The sequence below is a fragment of the Spinacia oleracea genome, chromosome 6 (genome assembly GCF_020520425.1).
Source record: "Spinacia oleracea cultivar Varoflay chromosome 6, BTI_SOV_V1, whole genome shotgun sequence".
Classification (NCBI taxonomy): Eukaryota; Viridiplantae; Streptophyta; class Magnoliopsida; order Caryophyllales; family Amaranthaceae; genus Spinacia; species Spinacia oleracea.
This window is the reverse complement of record NC_079492.1, coordinates 82,566,518-82,586,246: the sequence shown is the minus strand read 5'-3', so window position 1 is coordinate 82,586,246 and position 19,729 is coordinate 82,566,518. Positions and strand designations below refer to the sequence as shown.

Genomic DNA, 19,729 nt, shown 5'->3' with positions numbered 1-19,729 from the left:
AACTTGAACGCACAAAGCAATGGACGCTACGTGTAACCCTTAAGGGGTGTTGTATAGTGCGGGCATGCGACGACGAGCAAGGGAGCTCGTCGCCCATGCGGTACGAATGCAGCGAGCAAGGGCATGGTGCACGAGCACAAGGCAGTAGCCCTGCCTTGTGTCGTGGGCTGTGAGCAATGGGCGTGTGGGCAGGGGCGAGAGCAAGGCACGAGCAGTCGCGTGTGGGCAGCAAGCGTGTTGCGCCACAGCGCGCACTGCCTCGCGCAAGCATGCGGAGCCTCGCGCGCAGGGAGCGCAAGCTCGCGTGCCACGAGCGCTACGCACAGCGTCGATGGCTCGCGCGCAGCGAGCGCCAGCTCGCATACTGCTGCCTCGTGCGATGAGCGCAAGCTCGCGTGCGGGAAAGGCAGGCGCGCAGCGAGCGATGGCTCGCATGGATCGAGCGCTGGCAAGCGAGCGCAACGAGCGATGGCTCGCGTGCATCGAGCGCTGGCGCGCGCAGCGAGCACCAGCTCGCGTGTTCGATTGATGCCTTGCGATGGTGAGCAGCAGCGATGCGACGCAGCGCATGGGCTGCGCGCACATGGCCAACGATGGTTGTGTGCGTGTGGCCCATGGGCGTGCGTTGCGTGGGATTGTTGCGTTGCGATTGGATCGTTTTGAAATTTTAATTTGAAATTTTTAGTTTACGTAATTTTAATTAATTTTAAAATTAATAATTTAAATTATTTTCTTGGATTTTAATTTTGAATATTGTAATTATAATAAATTTTATTTATTCTAATTATTTTACTAAAATTAAAATCATGAATTAATTTAAATACGACTGAAATTAAATTAAACTTTTTGGATTCAATTATAAATTTATATGAGCTTTAAATTTTAATTAAATTTGTATGTTTCCGGTTAGACTAGAAATACATTTTTATGTTTAAAATTAGTAAAGCATATGAATTTATTGGTTTAAGTGGGAGCCCTTTTTTAGTCATAAACTCTTGATTAGGTCTACAAATCCTTAAGGTTAAAACAACTTGATTAGAATTAATAAGGACTGAATAATTTGTAGATTATTGGTGCCCTTGATTAATTGCTGCAAATGTTTATGTGATGCATAATGTGTTTTACTAACCAGCTATGTGGGCCATTCATGATAATGAATGGGTGAATGGTATATATTGTATATGTACTGTTTTGCAGGTTATGAAGTGACTAGTATGGCCCAAATAGGATAGAAAATATGGTCTGCGTACCATTAATTTGAATGTAATTGGTCTAAAGTACCAAAGTTGTTTTTCAATTCAAATATGGTCTGCGTACCATCAAATAGTTGTAATTAGTTTTAATTATAGCTTATCCAATTTGAAGAAAATGGTGCCTCCCACGGAGATTTTCAAGACAGACTTTGAAGTTAAAGCTTCAAGATGAAGTCGGGCCATACTAGATCACATTTATCTTATGCATGTTTTAAGTTATTTATTGCTTTTAAATATGTCTTAAAATGCATGAGATCAAAGCTTGATTATGTTGCATGATTAAGGATTTTAGTTCACTTAAAATCTAACCAACATAGTAAGAGCCTTAAGTTCCAAACTTAAAAATTGAGTTAAAAGGTGCCATGCCAAAATATACACTTGCTTGGATATCCTTTACATCAATCTAGTAATAGTTTTCGCTCAGCGAGGTGTTACTTATTGGTCCTAAAGGGGCAAGGTACACAAATAATTGTGAGTACATGTTAGTTTTGGTGAAACTCAACGATATAAGTAAGGAGTCCTTTTATGTCGTGGCAAAATCGATAGGTTTACCTAATAAGTTCTTAGACGTACCTATCAACCAAGAATAGTTTCTAGACTATTAGCAAAAGGCTTTTGCTTACCTAAGATGTTTTAGAATTGAGTCGACAAACTGTGCTTAGTTCTTCAATGATTTTAGGATCTTGGAATCATTTTATTCACACCTGCCGGAACACATAACTTGAATAGAATGCTTAATGAACATTGAATTATGCATGTATGCTAGAATTTAAGTTTATTAAGAGAAACTGTGAATGGTTATTTATTTGTTTATTCTTTTCAATTGTAGTTTTAACTATGGCAAACAACAATCAAAACATCATCATGGGTTCTGAGCTTATGGTCAAGCTGAACCTGGCAAATTTTCTTGAATGGGAAGCTAAGCTAGTTGAAATAGTCAGACTCAATGGACTTGAGTATGTACTATCACATCCCATGCCAAGCTACTATGCCAGAGACATGACCCCTGAGAGATTTTTCGCCTGGGATGCGGATCTCAAAAAGGTTATGAGTCTCATGCTGAACAATATCCCTGATGATTGGGCTAGAAGGTTTGTAGCCTATGAACCTTTTACGCTCATCAAGAATCTGAGGGATATCTGTCGTGGAAGCACGGAGGACAGGGGCCTGAACGTCCATGAGTTGATTGAATCAATGTCTGGTCTAAAGGTTAGTTCTCCCAACAGGTGTTATAGGATGGAAGTCCAAGAAACACATGTTCAGCTCCTTCGCACTAAACAGAGGGTAGGCGTCCCACTGAGGTTCCATGTGGATCTTATGCGTTCATACTTTGATCGCCTAAGTCTACTAGGAACACCAATAAGCGAAAGGATGGCAGTCTCTATCTTGCTCAATTCACTACACAGTGGGTTTGGTCGCTTCAAGCAACTATACCTAAGTGAACCAAGAGAAGAAACAGTTGCAGAATTTGTTCACCTTGTCAGAAAGGCTGAGATAATACTGGACTGTGAAGCCAAAGATTTACTCAAGGCTAGAAGGAGACCGTTCAAGAAAAGTGGAAAGTCCAAGGGAAATGCTAAATCAAAGCAGGACAAGTCCACATCAAGCTGTCTTTATTGTGATGGAATAGGCCATTACAAAAGAGAATGTCCAAAGCTAAAGGAAGATCAGAAGAACGGAACAGTCGTTCCATCTTCAGGTATTTTCGTTATAGACTGTATACTTGCTAATTCAACTTCTTGGGTATTAGATACAGGTTGTGGCTCATACTTATGTTCCAATCCACAGGGACTAAGAAGAAGTAGAAAGTTAAGCAAGGGAGAAGTCGACCTACGAGTGGGAAATGGAGCACGGATTGCTGCATTAGCTATAGGAACTTATTATTTGTCGTTGCCCTCCGGGCTACTTTTGGAACTGGAAGAATGTTTCCATGTTCCAAGTCTTACTAAAAACATCATTTCAGTTTCTTGCTTAGATGCTAAGGGATTTTCCTTTTTAATAAAAGACAATAGTTGTTCGTTTTATTTTAAAGAGATGTTTTATGGATCTGCTAGATTAGTCAATGGACTTTATTTATTAGATCACGACAAACAAGAATATAACATAAATACCAAAAAGGCCAAAAAGGATGATTCAGATCTCACCTATCTGTGGCATTGTCGATTAGGCCATATAAACTTGAAACGCTTAGAAAGACTTCAAAAGGAAGGAATTCTAGAACCATTTGACTTAGAGGATTATGGTAAATGCGAATCATGTTTACTTGGCAAAATGACAAAGCAACCTTTCTCTAAAGTTGGAGAAAGAGAAAATGAACTATTGGGTTTAATCCATACAGATGTATGTGGACCAATGAGTACAAATGCTAGAGGTGGTTTCAGCTACTTTATCACTTTCACTGATGACTTCAGTAGATATGGTTATGTCTACCTAATGAAGCATAAGTCTGAATCCTTTAACAAATTCAAGGAATTTCAGAGTGAAGTAGAGAATCAATTAGGCAAGAAGATCAAGGCACTGCGGTCTGATAGAGGCGGTGAATATCTGAGCTATGAATTTGATGACCATCTGAAAGAATGTGGAATTCTATCAGAATTGACTCCTCCTGGAACACCACAATGGAATGGTGTGTCGGAACGGAGGAACAGAACCTTGCTAGACATGGTCAGGTCAATGATGGGTCAGGCCAAACTTCCATTAGAATTTTGGGGACATGCACTAAATACAGCTGCACTCACTATAAATAGAGCTCCGTCTAAAGCTGTCGAAAAGACTCCATATGAGTTATGGTTTGGAAAGCCTCCAAATGTGTCTTTTCTTAAGATTTGGGGATGTGAAGTATACGTCAAACGATTAATTTCAGACAAACTTCATCCAAAATCTGACAAATGTATCCTTGTGGGCTATCCAAAGGAAACAAAGGGGTATTACTTCTACAATACATCTGAGAACAAGGTGTTTGTTGCTCGAGATGGTGTCTTTTTGGAAAAAGATCACATTTCCAAAATGACAAGTGGGAGAAAAGTAGACCTCGAAGAAATTCGAGTCGAACAACAAACTCTAGAGAATGCTCAAGATGACATTCAGGATGAAACTCAGAGATCTTTAGAAGAATCTGGTGAGAATCATGGTCAATCTAGAAATGTTACCCCGCGTAGATCGCAAAGATATAGATCTCAACCGGAAAGGTACTTAGGTATTTTGACGAACGAGAGCTATGACGTTCTATTACTTGAAAGTGATGAACCTGCGACTTACAAACAAGCTATGATGAGCCCTAGCTCCAAGCAATGGCAAGAAGCCATGCAATCTGAATTAGACTCCATGTCTGAAAACCAAGTATGGGATTTGGTCGATTTGCCAGATGGCTACCAAGCCATTGGAAGCAAATGGGTTTTCAAACGGAAAAAGGACAAGGATGGGAAACTTGAAGTTTTCAAAGCTAGATTGGTTGCAAAAGGTTACAGGCAAGTCCATGGTGTGGATTACGATGAAACCTTTTCACCAGTTGCAATGCTAAAGTCTATTCGGATAATGTTAGCAATCGCTGCATATTACGATTACGAAATATGGCAGATGGATGTCAAAACTGCTTTCTTAAACGGCGTTTTAACAGAAACTGTGTTTATGACACAGCCTGAAGGTTTTGAGGATCCAAAGAATGCTAAAAAGGTATGCAAGCTAAAGAAGTCAATCTACGGATTGAAGCAGGCATCCAGGAGCTGGAATATACGTTTTGATGAAGCAGTCAGTGACTTTGGTTTCATCAAGAACGCAGAAGAATCTTGTGTATACAAGAAGGTCAGTGGGAGCAGAATTGCTTTCCTAGTATTATATGTCGACGACATATTACTTATCGGAAATGACATTCCTATGTTGAACTCTGTCAAGATTTGGCTTGGGAAATGTTTTTCGATGAAAGATCTAGGAGAAGCACAGTACATATTGGGCATCAAGATTTACAGAGATAGATCTAAAAGGATGATTGGACTTAGTCAAAGCACTTATATCAATAAGGTGCTTGATAGGTTCAAGATGGCAGACTCCAAGCGAGGCTACCTACCCATGTCTCATGGAATAACTCTAAGCAAGACTCAGTGCCCAAAAACACTTGATGAGCGTAGACGAATGAATGGGATTCCATATGCATCATTGATTGGTTCAATAATGTATGCTATGATATGTACACGCCCGGATGTTGCGTACGCACTCAGTGCTACGAGCAGATACCAGTCAGACCCAGGAGAGGCGCATTGGACTGCTGCCAAGAATATTCTGAAGTACCTGAAAAAGCACAAAGATGACTTCCTGGTCTATGGTGGAGATGATGAATTAATTGTTAAAGGCTATACGGACGCAAGTTTCCAAACCGACAAAGATGATTTCAGATCACAGTCTGGGTTTGTCTTTTGCCTCAACGGAGGTGCAGTAAGCTGGAAAAGTGCTAAGCAAAGCACCATTGCGGATTCTACAACTGAAGCGGAGTACATTGCTGCACATGAAGCAGCAAAGGAAGCTATATGGCTAAGGAAGTTCATAGGTGAACTTGGTGTAGTCCCCTCCATTAAAGGACCAATAGCCCTGTATTGTGATAATAACGGAGCTATTGCACAGGCAAAGGAGCCTAGACACCACCAGAGAGTCAAGCATGTACTTCGTAGATTTCACCTTCTACGAGAGTTCGTTGAAAGAAAAGAAGTCGAGATAAACAAAATTGGAATTGATGACAACATATCAGATCCATTGACTAAACCTCTGCCGCAGGCGATGCACAACTCGCACACTGCAGCTATGGGAATCAAGCATATTGGAGAATGGCTTTGATATCCTTGTTTAATGTTTTAAAGTTTTAGAGTTTAAATCTTTGTAAAACATTATTGGTTAATCATTCACAATAAATGAAGAGAATTCATTTTTCCATTTAATTTGTGGGTTTATTAAATGATGAGTCCCTTCAATTTGACGATATATTCAAGATAGACTGTCAGGACCAGTCCTGTGACTAAGAAATGTCTATCAAGTGAACTTGAATGTCAAAGGTTGAAAATGGTCCCTAGTCGGAGTTTTCTATAAAATTGAACGCATAGAAAATGTTAGACGATTAGAATGCAAGATGACTAGTAGTTTTGTTTCTTGAACTATGTGGACATGGCAATGTCATAATCATTTGCATAGATACTTACTTTGGGAAGACTAGTATCGGACAAGACCTATGAAACTTTACTGTAAGAGATGAAAATCTGTCATAAGTAAATTTCATTAAAATTATTATACACTAAATCCTCAATACCTGAATGATTTGAGATTACTTGTTTTGAGAACTGGTTGCTTTGACGTTGACCAACCGTCGCACCGTAAAAGGAGGCTATAAAGGCAACGCTCAGGTAATCACCTATCAAACGAAGTCTAATCTCAAGATCGCAAGATTGGGATTGTCCTCCCATAAATCGGGATGAGATGCTTAAAAGTTGTACAAGGCCACTCGGAGAGCTAGAAACTGTGAAATGCATGGTCGTGCTCGGATGAATCATAGGCTATGATTATCTGTTTATTTGATCAGTTGAACTCTGAAACCGAGGAACACCTCTGGACATAATAAGGATAACAACTCTTACCTTATGTTCAAGAGCAAGCATCGAGCGACAAAGGAATTAGGAAATGCACACTTGTCCCTAAGGACAAGTGGGAGACTGAAGGAAATAATGCCCTTGGTCCAAGTATGCATTCTATGTTAATTTGGTATTTACTACCTTAAAAATACACCACTTTTGTATTTACTACCTTATGAAATTTTTATTTTAAATTACTACCTTAAAGTTCCAATTTTTTTTCATTTACTACCACTTTACAGTTTTTTCATTTTAAAACTGGGATATTTCTTTCGTTTCTTAACCGTTTAAAGTGATTCAAAGTTCATTATTTTCCTTTTTCTATAAGGATTTAATTGAGAACGACATTTCAAAATAATTCGTTTGGTGATTCATAAATATTTTAGAGTTTTAAAGATAATATTTAATATGTTTAACCTTTTACAAAATGTTAAAAGCAAGATCCCTATGGAATCGTTACACATAAACGAGAAGAATGGGCTTTGAATCACTTAAAATGATTAAGAAACGAATGAGATATCTAAATTTTAAAATGAGAAAATCGTAAAGTGGTAGTGATTGCAAAAAAAATCATACTTTAAGGTAGTAATTTATAATAAAAATTTCATAAGGTAGTAAATACAAAAGTGGTGTATTTTTAAGGTAGTAAATACCAAAAAATCCTATTAATTAACAAGTTAATAATTCAGTGAGATCAGGTGACCTGAATGCCTAGCTAGAGGCCGCTTCAGTTCAAGTGGAATTAATGATATTAATCCACAGCTTACTCTTGACTGAACCCGTAGGGTCACACAAATAGTACGTAAACGGATCAAGTATTTAATGGCATTAAATACTCCATCTATGGATATTCGGAATCGACGGATCTTGGTTTCAGTGGGAGCTGAGATCGTCACAAGCAAGAAATGAATACTCCGGAAACGATGATATTGCCGGAAACGGAAATATGGATCGTATCGGAAATATAAATATTATCCAAGTCGTAGATGTTGCCGGAAACGGAAACATGGTACGTATCGGAAAATATTATCGGAAATGGAAATATTGCCGGAATCGGAAATATTGCCGGAAACGGAAATATTGTCAGAATCGGAAATATTATCGGAATCGGAAAATAATTCCGGAAACGGAAATATTAAATATTTGTTCGAAACGGAAATTAATTCCGGAATCGGAAATATTAAATATTGTTCGTATCGGAAATGAATTCCGGAACCGGGAATTTAATCGGAAGCGTATCGTACGAATAAGCATCGGACGAGGCTTGCCGGACGAGGGCCCAGCACGAAGCCAGGCCATCGCCCAGCAAGCCAAGCGCGCCACACGAACAGCCAAGGCCACGCCAGGCCCAGCGCAAGGCCAGGCCCAGCAGGCCATGGCAGCGCGCGCAGCAATGGGCTGCGAGCATTGCTGCAGCTCGCGTGGGCTTGTAGCTCGCGTGGGCCGAGCGGCCGTGTGGGCTGTGCGCGGGCATGGCCTACACGCTTGCGCGTCATGCTCGTGTAGAGTTTGTGTTCACATACGAAACCTAAAGAGTATAGGATTTGTTTAATGATTAAAATTCCTAATCCTAAAAGATAAATTAATTAAATAAGAATTCTACTAGGATTCTAATTTAATTAATTCGTATCCTAGTAGGATTCGATTACTTATTCCATGGTCTATAAATATGAGTTAAGGGCTCATAATTTATATCGAGTATTCAAGTATTCAAAAGTGATTTTTGAGAGCAAAAATTCAGTCATATAATTGCCTACAATAGCCGAAAATTCTAAGTACCTTAAGGGCGATCCTAGTTGGTCAAGCTTAAGGCGGATCTGGACGTGCTGTGGACTATCTACGGAGGGACGACACTTGGAGTCCTAATGACTTGTTCTTGTTCGGTTCGGGCGCTGCTAGGGAGGGCACGCAACAAAGTGTATGCATCTAAACTATGCTAAATGATTATGTGTAAATAATATGCTTTCCTGGCTTTATGGTTTTTCCGCATGATTTATGTTTTGTCATATGAATCATAACCTAACATTTATTATACCTTATTTCACTTGATATGATCTGATGTGGTATGACCTGATATGATCTGAGCTGAACTTATTTTTTCTGGTCTGATCTGATCTGAACATTTCTTTCCAATCTGATCTGATCTAATCTGATCTGATTTTTAGAATAAAGTTTAAACAAAAAACTACATTTATTAATATTAAACGACTTACGTGTAATATAAATGTCACACATGCATACTTATAATATTGTTATTATTCATTTGACTTTGCTCATGATTTAACTATACCTTGTATTAAATAGACTTGGACATGATTTAGATAGATCGGTTATGATCGGGACATATCAGTTCTGATCTGGATATGATCTGTACAGATCGGTTCTGATTTGGGGATGATATGTACAAATTTGGTTATGATCTGGATAGATCGGTTCTAATATGGACATGGTCAGTACAGGTTTGGCCATGATCTATATTTAGCAGTTTTGATCTGGACATGATCTGTATAGACAAGTTCTGATTTGGACATGATCTGGACAAATCGGTTTTGATCGAAATAGATCGATTTAAATTTGGATATGATCTGGACACACGGGACATGATCTGAACGTATGGGTTTTTATATGGACATGATCTTGACAAATCAGTACAGATTTAGACATGATCTAGATAGATCGATCCGAATATATGGGTTCTGATCTACACGTATGAATTCTGATCTGGATAGATCGGTTCTGATCTAGACATGATATGTACATATCAGTTCTGATCTGATCATGATCTTTACAAACCAATTCTAATCTGGGCATAATCTGTACAAATCAATTCTGATATGGACATGATCTCTGCAAATCAATTTTGACCAGAACATGCATAATCTATACAAAGTTGATATCTAGACCAGTTCTAATCTGGACATATCGATTCTGATCTGGACATGATCTGTACAAATCGGTTCGGATCTGAACATATTGGTTCCGTAAGGATCAAACATTATTTGTAAGGATCGGTTATAATCTAGACAAGATCTTTGCAGATCTGAACATGATTTGGACATGTCTAGATATTATCTTATCATGCCGGTTCTGGTCTGGATATATAATGGTTCTGATCTGTAAATATCAGTTCTGATATGGACATGATCTGATCATATCGTTTATGATCTGGATTTAATGGTTTTAATTTGGACATGATGATTTTGAATGTTTTGTTAATGTTTTTTTATGCCTTAAATAATTGATTTTAATTGCACTAACAATAACATTCTTTTTTATTAAAGCAATAACAGTAATAAAATAATAGTAATAATAACAACGATATAAATATATATCAATAATAATAATAATAATAATAATAATAATAATAATAGTAGTAGTAGTAGTAATAGTAATAGTATTAATAATAATAATAATAATAATAATAATACTAATAATAATAATAATAATAATAATAATAATAATAATAATAATAATAATAATAATAATAATAATAATAGTATTAGAGGAGTGGGGGCCCAGATTGTATCTCGGCTCCCCTCCAACTTCTTGTAGTCCACTTGATCTTTGTAGCTTGTTAAGCATGTAACGTTTTGGTGTTTTCTTATAATAATAATAATAATAATAATAATAATAATAATAATAATAATAATAATAATAATAATAATAATAATAATAATAATAATCCGATCTGAACTTATTTTTCTGATCCGAACTTATTTTTTCTGATCTGATCTGATCTAATTAAATCTAATATATTATATATATATAAAGGAGGCATATTTGCTGAAATATTATAGCGCCAACTAGGATTACTAATGGTTTAGGCCAATGAAAAATAAGATTTCTAATATATTTTTGAATTAAAAAAATCGAGTGCCACGTAGATATTTTAATTAATTAATTACTAATATATACAACTCCATCCAAAATCAAACACTCTAATAATTAAAAAATACATCTAAAATAAAAATCATCCAAAATCAAACACTAATCTAAAATCAAATTCAATCAAAAATCAAACACTAATCCAATATTAGAGCGCCATGTAGGAAATCTAATGGTTTCGGCCAATGAAAAATAAGATTTCCAAATTATTTTTGAATTAAAAAAAGTCGAGTTGCACGTAGATAAATAATTTGGTGCCACGTAGATATTTTTATTAATTAATTATTAATATTACGCATATTCAATTTCATCTAAAATCAAACAGTCTAATAATTAAAAAATATATATAAAATAAAATTCAATTCAAAATCAAAAACTAATCTAATCTACTACATAATATATAAAATATAGCAGTTGGTATATATATAGAAGTTTTATTTTAACTTAACAATTTAATAGAGGGCTAAAATAAATAAAAACTAATCTAATCTAATATATAAAATAGAGCAGTTGATATATATAGGAGTTTTATTTTAACTTAACAATAAAATACGGGCTAAAATATAGTCTGAAATAAGGTGAACTAAACCGGGTAAAATCTCTATTATATAAGTGAAGAGGTGATGTTATTTTAGTAAATCCATTTTTGGTGTCACCCTTGAATTACTAAAATACCCTCCACACTTATAAATAGAGAACATAATGATAACCTACCCAATAAGAAAAGCCTAAAGAAACATTTTAATCAATTTAACCCCTTAAATAAATTGTTACCATTTTAATCAATCTGTTTATATGCGTTCGGCTCTATCTAACGTATATGTTTCTTATATTCGCACTATGGCGTGCATATAAGAGTAGTAAACAATAACGGAGGGAGTATATCAAATTCGAAAATAAATTTCGTTAATTAATGATGCCGCTCAACCCGGAACTCCTAGAAATAATAAAGAAGGAATACAAGTTGTTTTTTTAAGATAAAAAAAGGAGGGTAAATAAGTGTGGATTTATTAATTTTCTCTCTCCTAAAACTCCAAATCTGTGCTCTGCATCTCCTTCCTTCTCAAAACCCTCGAAGAAAAGCAGCATCTTGGGAGTTGGAGTTGTAGTCGTATCTCTAGTCGGAGGCGCCTGTGCCAACCACCTCCCCGTCTCTGCTGCTATTCTCAGTAATTATCTACATATTTTGTATCGATTTTTCTGTTGATTTTATTAGTAATTTTACTGATTCAAAGATGTAATTTTTCTAAATTGTCCAATATATTCTCTGGGTTTTTTGTGAGCTTTTTTGGGTGTTGTGAAATTCGTATTATACTTATTTAAATGATTCAATTTTTCTGATATGATGGGTTTCAAATTGTTAAATATGTTGTTTTGGGTTTGTTTTGGTGTTTTTCATGAGAAATTCTACTTGAAATCGTATAATCTTTTATAATTTGATTCGATTTTTACTGACAATCACCGTTCATCTCTCCTTCGGCCCAGGGCGGGTGCCCCTCCTGCCTCAGGGTCGGGCCTGGCAACATGTATGGTGCAGATTCGGAGAAGAGAATGGAGGTAGGTGTAGCATCTGACTTCAATTGCTTTCTCTTTAATTTACAGTCACTCCACTTGTTTAGTTTACTGAAAAGTTATGCTTATTCAGGCGAAGGAATTACAGGCCAATTTTGTGCATTTGAGCCTTCTAAGCAAGTATGTCTTTTCTATCTTTACAGATTTTCTTTCTGAATTTGTGGTCTTATGTTTTATGAATTAATATTCACCAGAACACATTCTTTGCTAATATAGTAGTTTGGCTGCCGTAAATATTGAAGTCCCAGCTTTGTGCTGATGGGTGTATTATGACAGTTTTAATCATTACATTTTCTGATGCATATTTGTTCCGAGTCTCTTTTTTGTGGCGTTCATGTCTGCCTGTAATGTAAACTTTGTAGCGTTGCCCTTAAATCAAACATGGTAGACGTGGTAAGTTTAGATGCAGCGTTGTTGCTAGTTATCGAATAACTTTATTTGAAACAGTTTAAATATAATAAGATAAGATTGTCTTTTTTGGGTAATCTTCCTGTTAATTATCTCATTTTTAGATGAAAATCTGAAGACCGCATCACTAAATTATGTTGTTGCTTCCCCTATAAGGTCTATAGTAGTAGACGACAACTTGCTTTTTTGATTTTATTGGATGAAGATGTTGGCATACAAAACATGCTTACTTGTTGTGTTCAGTGTCTTTCTATTGTGCTGGAGATACAATCTGCCTGAATTGCAGTGTCAATTCGTAGCCCATCTTCCTGTTAATAGACGTACTAAAGTGAGCATCTATAAAATGTAACTGTAACCTGTAGTAGGGGAAAACAAAGAAGATAGGTCCTAACTGGAATTTAGGACGGACTGGACAAGTTGATAATAGCCCTGTTGGCCTGTTTTTGTTTACTGGTACTGAATAATGACGGCGAAATGCAACTGAAGGAACTAGGAAGGGAGAAAAAAAACTCTACGAGGAGTCGAGGACATGCTTTGGTAAACTTTTGTAAAATATATGATTGGCATAGTAGATCATACGTTTTGAATCTATGTCTTTTCTCATTGTGAAAGGGCTTTGTGAATTTATTACCTGTCATTGCGATACAAAATTCCAGTTTTGAATTTTCTGTGGGGCATGTTTTTGCAAAGAACCGTTAAATATCTATGGTTTGCACTTTGCAATGATAAGTTTACCTTATTAGTTGTGTTAGGATATTCTTACCTTGTTTGGAGGTACCTACTTGAGTTGCTTTTTTGTAAGATATTCATTTAAACTTATTGTTGTATCATGAGTTAAGGTACTACAAGCGAGCATACCAAGAATTTTTCAAGTCAAGTGAAGCTGATAAGGATCTTGTTGATGCAAGCTCTTCTTCAAGCTCTTCCTCTGGTACCATTTCAGACTATTACAAGTTTGGTTGGCTGCTGTTTCTGGCCCTTCGTGTCCATGCTTTCAGCAGGTTCAAGGACCTAGTAACCTGCACTAATGGATTAGTCTCAGTGTTGGTAAGTTATGATTGGTTATTGACCTATCACGTCTCTTTTGACATTGTTTGATTAATCCTATATTCATCACTAAAGAACTTATCAAATGCAAGAAACATAAGACTTGAACAGGGTAGAAATGCTCTTAGTTTGTGTTGATTTCTCTCAGAATCTGGATTTATTGTAAAATTTCTAGAACCGTTAAGTAGGTATCATATTTTGCCACCAGCTGCCATAGTAAAAGATTGATTTTGATGCAGGCTATCTTGATCATTCACATCCCTGCTCGATTGAGGAAGTTCAATGTTCTTGACTCACCATTATTCGGTACTGTGCTCATAATCTGTTGCTTCTTTTTGTCTTCGGCTATATTTATCTCTTTCATTCCTTTTGCATTCAGCTTTGAGGGACATCTCTATTATCTGAGAATAGCATTTACATATATTGATAGGATTGAACTTTTGTTTCAGAAAAGAAAACTGATCGAGGTGTGAACCTGGTCTCGTCGCTTTGCCAGAAATATGACACTTCTGAAGACGAGTTGAAGAAAATGATAGAGAAAGCTAATGAACTGATTTTAGAGATTTTGAAGAAAAAACCATGTTCAGAATCACAATGCAAAACTGAAAACCTTGAGAACATTGACCCAGGTTAATGAGATTTATTTTCTCTTATTCGACTGTTGAACAATATTTCAGGGCTGTCTCACTAGTTTGATAAATGCAGATGATTTGACTTTCTTTGAAGATTTGTTGGAAGACTCGTCACTTCCAACTTGTATCAGCATGTTAGAGAAGGATTATGAGACTACAATTTGTAACAAGGGTGATATAGATGAAAGAGTCTTTGTTAATGTGGATGACAGTTTACTAGCATCAGGGAGTCTTTCTGGAGGATCTGTGAACATAAGTGGTACTAAGGTATTCTCTTACACCATGTTGTGCCAATTTTCTTTCCCTATACGACAACCTTGTGAATTCTCTGCAATAGTGTATCATCACCCAGTGCACTTGTGAATCTCCAGCCTTCTCCCGTTTGCAATTTGCAAATGTTGAGACTATTTCAGCTGTAGCATCATTTGAAACGGGAAGGCATGAATTGGCCTGTCACTTCACAAGATAAAGAAGTAAATAACAATCTAATGTGATGTTTGATTCTTTCTATTAATCCTTTCTATTCTCATGTATTTCAGAGAACATTTGAGGCAATGGCCTCTCCAACGAAAACAATTTCAAGTCCACTCTCACCTTGCCGATCACCTACACATGTAAATGGGGCTCGTGGTGGTGTCAACGTAAGAATGATGTCTACACCAGTTAGCACTGCAATGACAACTGCTAAGTGGCTTCGATCTTATATTTCTCCGCTTCCATCCAAGCCGTCTCCACAACTGGAGAAGTACTTTATGTCATGTGATAGGAATATAAGTAATGAGGTTGTACATAGGGCTCATATTATTATGGAGGCCATTTTTCCTAATAGTGCTCTCGGGGAGAGAAATGTTGCTGGGAACCTACCAAATTCCAACTTGACAGACAACATATGGGCACATCAAAGACGGCTGGAAGCTTTGAAGCTATATTACAGGGTGTTGGAGGCAATGTGCTCTGCAGAGGCTCAGTTGTTGCATGCAAATAATTTGACCTCTTTGCTAACCAATGAGAGATTTCACAGATGCATGCTTGCATGTTCTGCAGAATTGGTTTTGGCCACTCATAAGACAGTGACAATGTTGTTTCCTGCAGTATTAGAGAAAACTGGGATTACAGCTTTTGATCTTAGCAAGGTGATAGAAAGTTTTATTAGACACGAGGATTCTCTTCCAAGAGAACTTAGAAGACATTTAAATTCTTTGGAAGAGAGACTCTTGGAGAGCATGGTTTGGGAAAAGGGTTCCTCAATGTACAATTCTTTGATTATTGCGAAACCAGCTATGTCTGCTGAAATAAATCGTTTCGGATTGCTGGCAGAGCCAATGCCATCCCTGGATGCAATTGCTGTACACATTAACATGTGCTCTGGAGGCCTACCACCTCTTCCATCATCAATTAAACATGAGACTGCAACAGGTAACCTAGCCATCTTATCCCCCTCTGCTCCCCCCCATCCCCCCCACCCCCCCCCCCCAAAAAAAATAAAGGGGTCTACTAGGATCTTCACACTTGCCAGTGATTGAATAAACACATAGTACAACAACAACAACAACAACAACAACAACAACAAAGCCTTAGTCCCAAAATGTTTTGGGGTCGGCTAACAGGAATCGTTGTAGGTGTAAGTCAAATGAAGTCATCAATGTATATTCTCTCCCTCCACTCTGTCCTATCCACCGCCATATTTTCCTCAATCCCAAGAAAGGTCATAACGTGCTTAATCACCTTCTTTCAAGTTTTCTTAGGTCTTCCCATACCCCTTGCAATTCTATCACTTTGCCACCCTTCTAGTCTCCTAACCGGGGCATCACTTGATCTTCTGCTTACATGCCCAAACCATCTTAAACGATTTCCCATCATTTTAAACTCAATCGGTGCAATGGGGTCTGTCCCTAAGTTATTAATGTAATTTTCATGACTGAATAAGTTTGGTGCAAGATTGTCACTGTTTGTGGTATGCTATGTAAAGATGTGGAGAAGAAGGTTCAAGGGAAAGAGATAACTGTGGTTCCCTCCAAGTGGAATTTGACATTAGGATTTTGCACGTTTATGCATTCTAATCTATCCTCTTCCCGCAATATTTTTAGTGTCAAAATAAGAAAATGCCGACGACCGTCTCCTCTTTTACCATCCAGATTGCACTGCGTATACAAGGGGAAGAGCGAATTTTTATCAGTAGGGATCTGTGGGTAGTCAAACTCTCACCTGGCGGTGAAGATGAATTCTGAATGTTCAATTTTTCTTCATGTTAGATCTGTGACAGGTGTAATTGCAGTATTGCACGGTGTAGTTAGCGAAATACATGACGATTCATTACATCTATATTGTCATTTGTAGGGCAAAATGGAGATATCAGGTCCCCGAAAAGAGTTTGCACTGAGTATCGCAGTGTGCTCGTAGAGCGCAGCTCTTTTACATCACCTGTGAAAGATCGATTGATAAATAACCTCAAGCAGAAGTTAACTCCTCCAGCTTTGCAGTCTGCATTTGCAAGGTAATATATGCTAATTAATTGTTGGAAGGACTTTAAATTCATACTCAATATTTATTTTTATTTTATTTATTATTATGAGAAAAGTTTCTTCTGCTACGTTGGAAGTTTTATTTGAACTTTGGGTTCTGGTGTTCTATCACAGTCCAACAAGGCTGAGTCCAGGAGGTGGAGGAGAAACATGCGCAGAGACTGGGATCAATATATTCTTCAGTAAGGTATGAGAATCTAGTTATCTTAGCAGCAAAGTAAATGTTCTTGTTTGTTATTATTTGGTTGATCAACTCTGATTTGAGGGCTTATACCAAAAAGTTGGGGGACGGGGCTACAAAAACATCGTCCTGTGGCCTGTGGGAAACCAGTTCTTTTCCACGACAAGTTATTGGTGTTCTCTATAAAGAGCTTGTAGGTACAGGCATGCATTGTTATAATTTCTCTAAGGAGTTACTTTCTCATTGCTCTCGTTGTTGCCTGACTTACCCCTCCCTCATCCACCTTATTTATCTACTTTGCTGGTTTAACCTTTCTCTGAATGCCACATAGTTTGCTTGATTTAGTTAGCTGGACCTCTGTTGGAATTGTCATTCTTATTTTTTGCATTCTTGTGTCAGATTGTGAAGTTGGCTGCTGTCAGAATCAATGGCATGATCGAAAGGCTTGAAAAGCAATCTACCACACAGACTCAGCAGTTTAGGGAGAGTGTGTATTGCCTTTTCCAGAAAATTCTCAGTCAACGGACATCACTTTTTTTTAATCGTCACATCGACCAAATAATTCTCTGTGCTTTCTATGGAGTTGCAAAGGTTTGTAAAAACTTATAAAAGAAAAAAAGAACCGTAAAAATATGGCTTTCACACCATGCTTTATGAATTTGCTGATGCACTCTGCCCCTTTTCAGATTTCTCAATACCAACTTACGTTCAAGGAGATAATTTTAAACTACCGCAAGCAACCTCAATGTAAAACACAAGTTTTTCGCAGTGTATTTGTTGACTGGTCATCTTCACTGAGAAACGTAAGTTATCTACTAAATCTGTTTTAAGTAGTGTTAGGCCATAATTCATTTTGAAGTCACTGGTAAGGGCTGAGCTTTTTACCTTATTTTATAACAGAGACAAGGGCAGGATCATGTTGACATCATTACTTTTTACAACGAGGTATTTATTCCTTCAGTAAAGCCTCTTCTCGTGGAGCTTGACCCTCAAGGAGCATGCGCAAAAACAGACTCGGTTCCGGAAAGTAATAATGATAAAGATGGTATGCTTGTTGATGACTATTTTGTTTTTGGTTATGCATAAAATAAAAAGAAGGAATAAAAAAAACTGGCAGTTCAGCAAGTTTTTGACATTGTACTTAACTGATCAATTAGGTCAATGCCCTGGATCACCAAAACTATCTACATTTCCAAGTCTTCCTGACATGTCTCCGAAGAAAGTTGCAAAGAATGTGTATGTATCTCCATTGCGGTCATCAAAGGTACTCTTAATTTCCCACATTTAAGGCTGTTACACTTTCTTCACTTTTGAATTGGATGTACTTTTGAGGTGTAGGACTGTGACAACGAAAAAAGAAATTTAACCCTAGGTGTTTTCCATGGATAGAATAGTTAGAATCCTCCAGAGAGAGGGCTTTAACCCTAGAATTTGAAACTAGTGCAGTTTTAGCTGTATTGTATTGCGAGGTTCATACAGCCGCTTCTTGCTGAAACATGCATCCCTAAGCAGTCAAACGTCAACAACCTAATAGTTTGAGTTATACTAATATCTAACATTATTTCCCAATTTCCGCTGTAGATGGATGCTCTAATTTCAAACAGCTCAAAGAGTTACTATGCTTGTGTGGGGGAAAGCACTCATGAATTTCAAAGCCCATCAAAAGATCTGACTGCAATTAATGACCGTTTGAATAGGTATAGGTTTAACTTGCTAACTTCATAAGACTCCTATGCTCTGGTTAATGATGTTAATTGTGCATCTCTGTCTTTCACAGTACTCGCAAGGTAAGGGGAGCACTGAATTTTGATACAGATGCTGGTCTGGTAAGTGACTCTCTTGTGGCAAACAGTCTCTACCTTCAGAATGGAAATTGTACCACAACAACATCATCATCTGTGGTTCCCCTGAAAACAGAACAGCCTGATTCTTAGTTCGGAGATTGTACATGAATGATGTATATTCTTAGTTCCTCACACTTGTCTACCAACCTTTTTCTCTCCTGTAATTTATTTATTAAATAGCTAGACGTGAAAGCGAGAGCAGTATGTTTTTAATGTAGCTGCCATCTTTCAGACGCTTGTGTTAGTTGTGTATGTTTTTAGGCTTTAGGTTTTAGGTTTTAGGGCTTAGGGTTTCACGGTATTAGTTGCCTTACGTTGTCTGAAGCTTAATTCATTATGTGTTGTCCACCTCTTCATCTCTTCAACTTGTGAGTCCCAAGTTTTTCCAAGGTAACAGAAAAAGTCTGTAACTATCAATTTCTTAACACCATTGACCAAAAAAGGCAATTTTACTGAATTAAGCAACTTGTATCTGTGATCGGTTTCCCTTCACATCATGCCCCAAACATAAAATGTTACGGAGTAATACGATTACTTGCAAGCCACAATATGAAGTACCTTGTCTTTGTTGTTGAATGACATGCTAAACAACATACTGGCTCTTGTAATGTCAATTTTATCCTCTTGAGAAAACAACCAAACACGGAGCGAGTTCCATGTCCATAAATTTTACTCGTAATAGTACAACGTAAACATACAAAAACACGACGATAAACACCTCCGGTAGTCCAATTAATACAACTCTTAAAACAGTTTCAAGAGTTTGAAACTTGACC

General features: G+C 37.2%; 1 protein-coding gene across 2 annotated transcripts; it reads left to right on the top strand.

Annotated features, from left to right (window-relative positions):
* Positions 1 to 11,726: 11,726 nt before the first annotated feature.
* On the top strand, positions 11,727 to 19,301 carry LOC110798246 (retinoblastoma-related protein). Of its 2 annotated transcripts, XM_022003421.2 has the most exons (16): positions 11,728 to 11,916; positions 12,233 to 12,304; positions 12,393 to 12,439; positions 13,567 to 13,774; positions 14,014 to 14,080; positions 14,224 to 14,403; positions 14,480 to 14,673; positions 14,946 to 15,822; positions 16,744 to 16,900; positions 17,043 to 17,115; positions 17,509 to 17,700; positions 17,796 to 17,912; positions 18,010 to 18,154; positions 18,267 to 18,373; positions 18,691 to 18,806; positions 18,887 to 19,301. In XM_022003421.2, exons 2-16 carry the CDS (start codon positions 12,272 to 12,274, stop codon positions 19,041 to 19,043), a joined length of 2,670 nt encoding a protein of 889 aa, XP_021859113.1. In that variant the 5' UTR covers positions 11,728 to 11,916; positions 12,233 to 12,271; the 3' UTR covers positions 19,044 to 19,301. The 2 variants fall into 2 exon arrangements, with proteins under 2 accessions (XP_056686611.1, XP_021859113.1); XM_056830633.1 differs by lacking the exon at positions 18,691 to 18,806 and having other exon boundaries at positions 11,727 to 11,916.
* The last annotated feature ends 428 nt before the right edge of the window (positions 19,302 to 19,729 follow it).

What these genes read in the sequence shown, in the direction of transcription:
- LOC110798246 (XM_022003421.2), top strand. Translation starts at nt 12,272, where the DNA reads ATGTATGGTGCAGATTCGGAGAAGAGAATGGAG. An exon ending in CATTTGAGCCTTCTAAGCAA is followed by an intron (nt 12,440 to 13,566) that starts GTATGTCTTTTC and finishes TCATGAGTTAAG; the next exon opens with GTACTACAAGCGAGCATACC. An exon ending in TCTTGACTCACCATTATTCG is followed by an intron (nt 14,081 to 14,223) that starts GTACTGTGCTCA and finishes CTTTTGTTTCAG; the next exon opens with AAAAGAAAACTGATCGAGGT.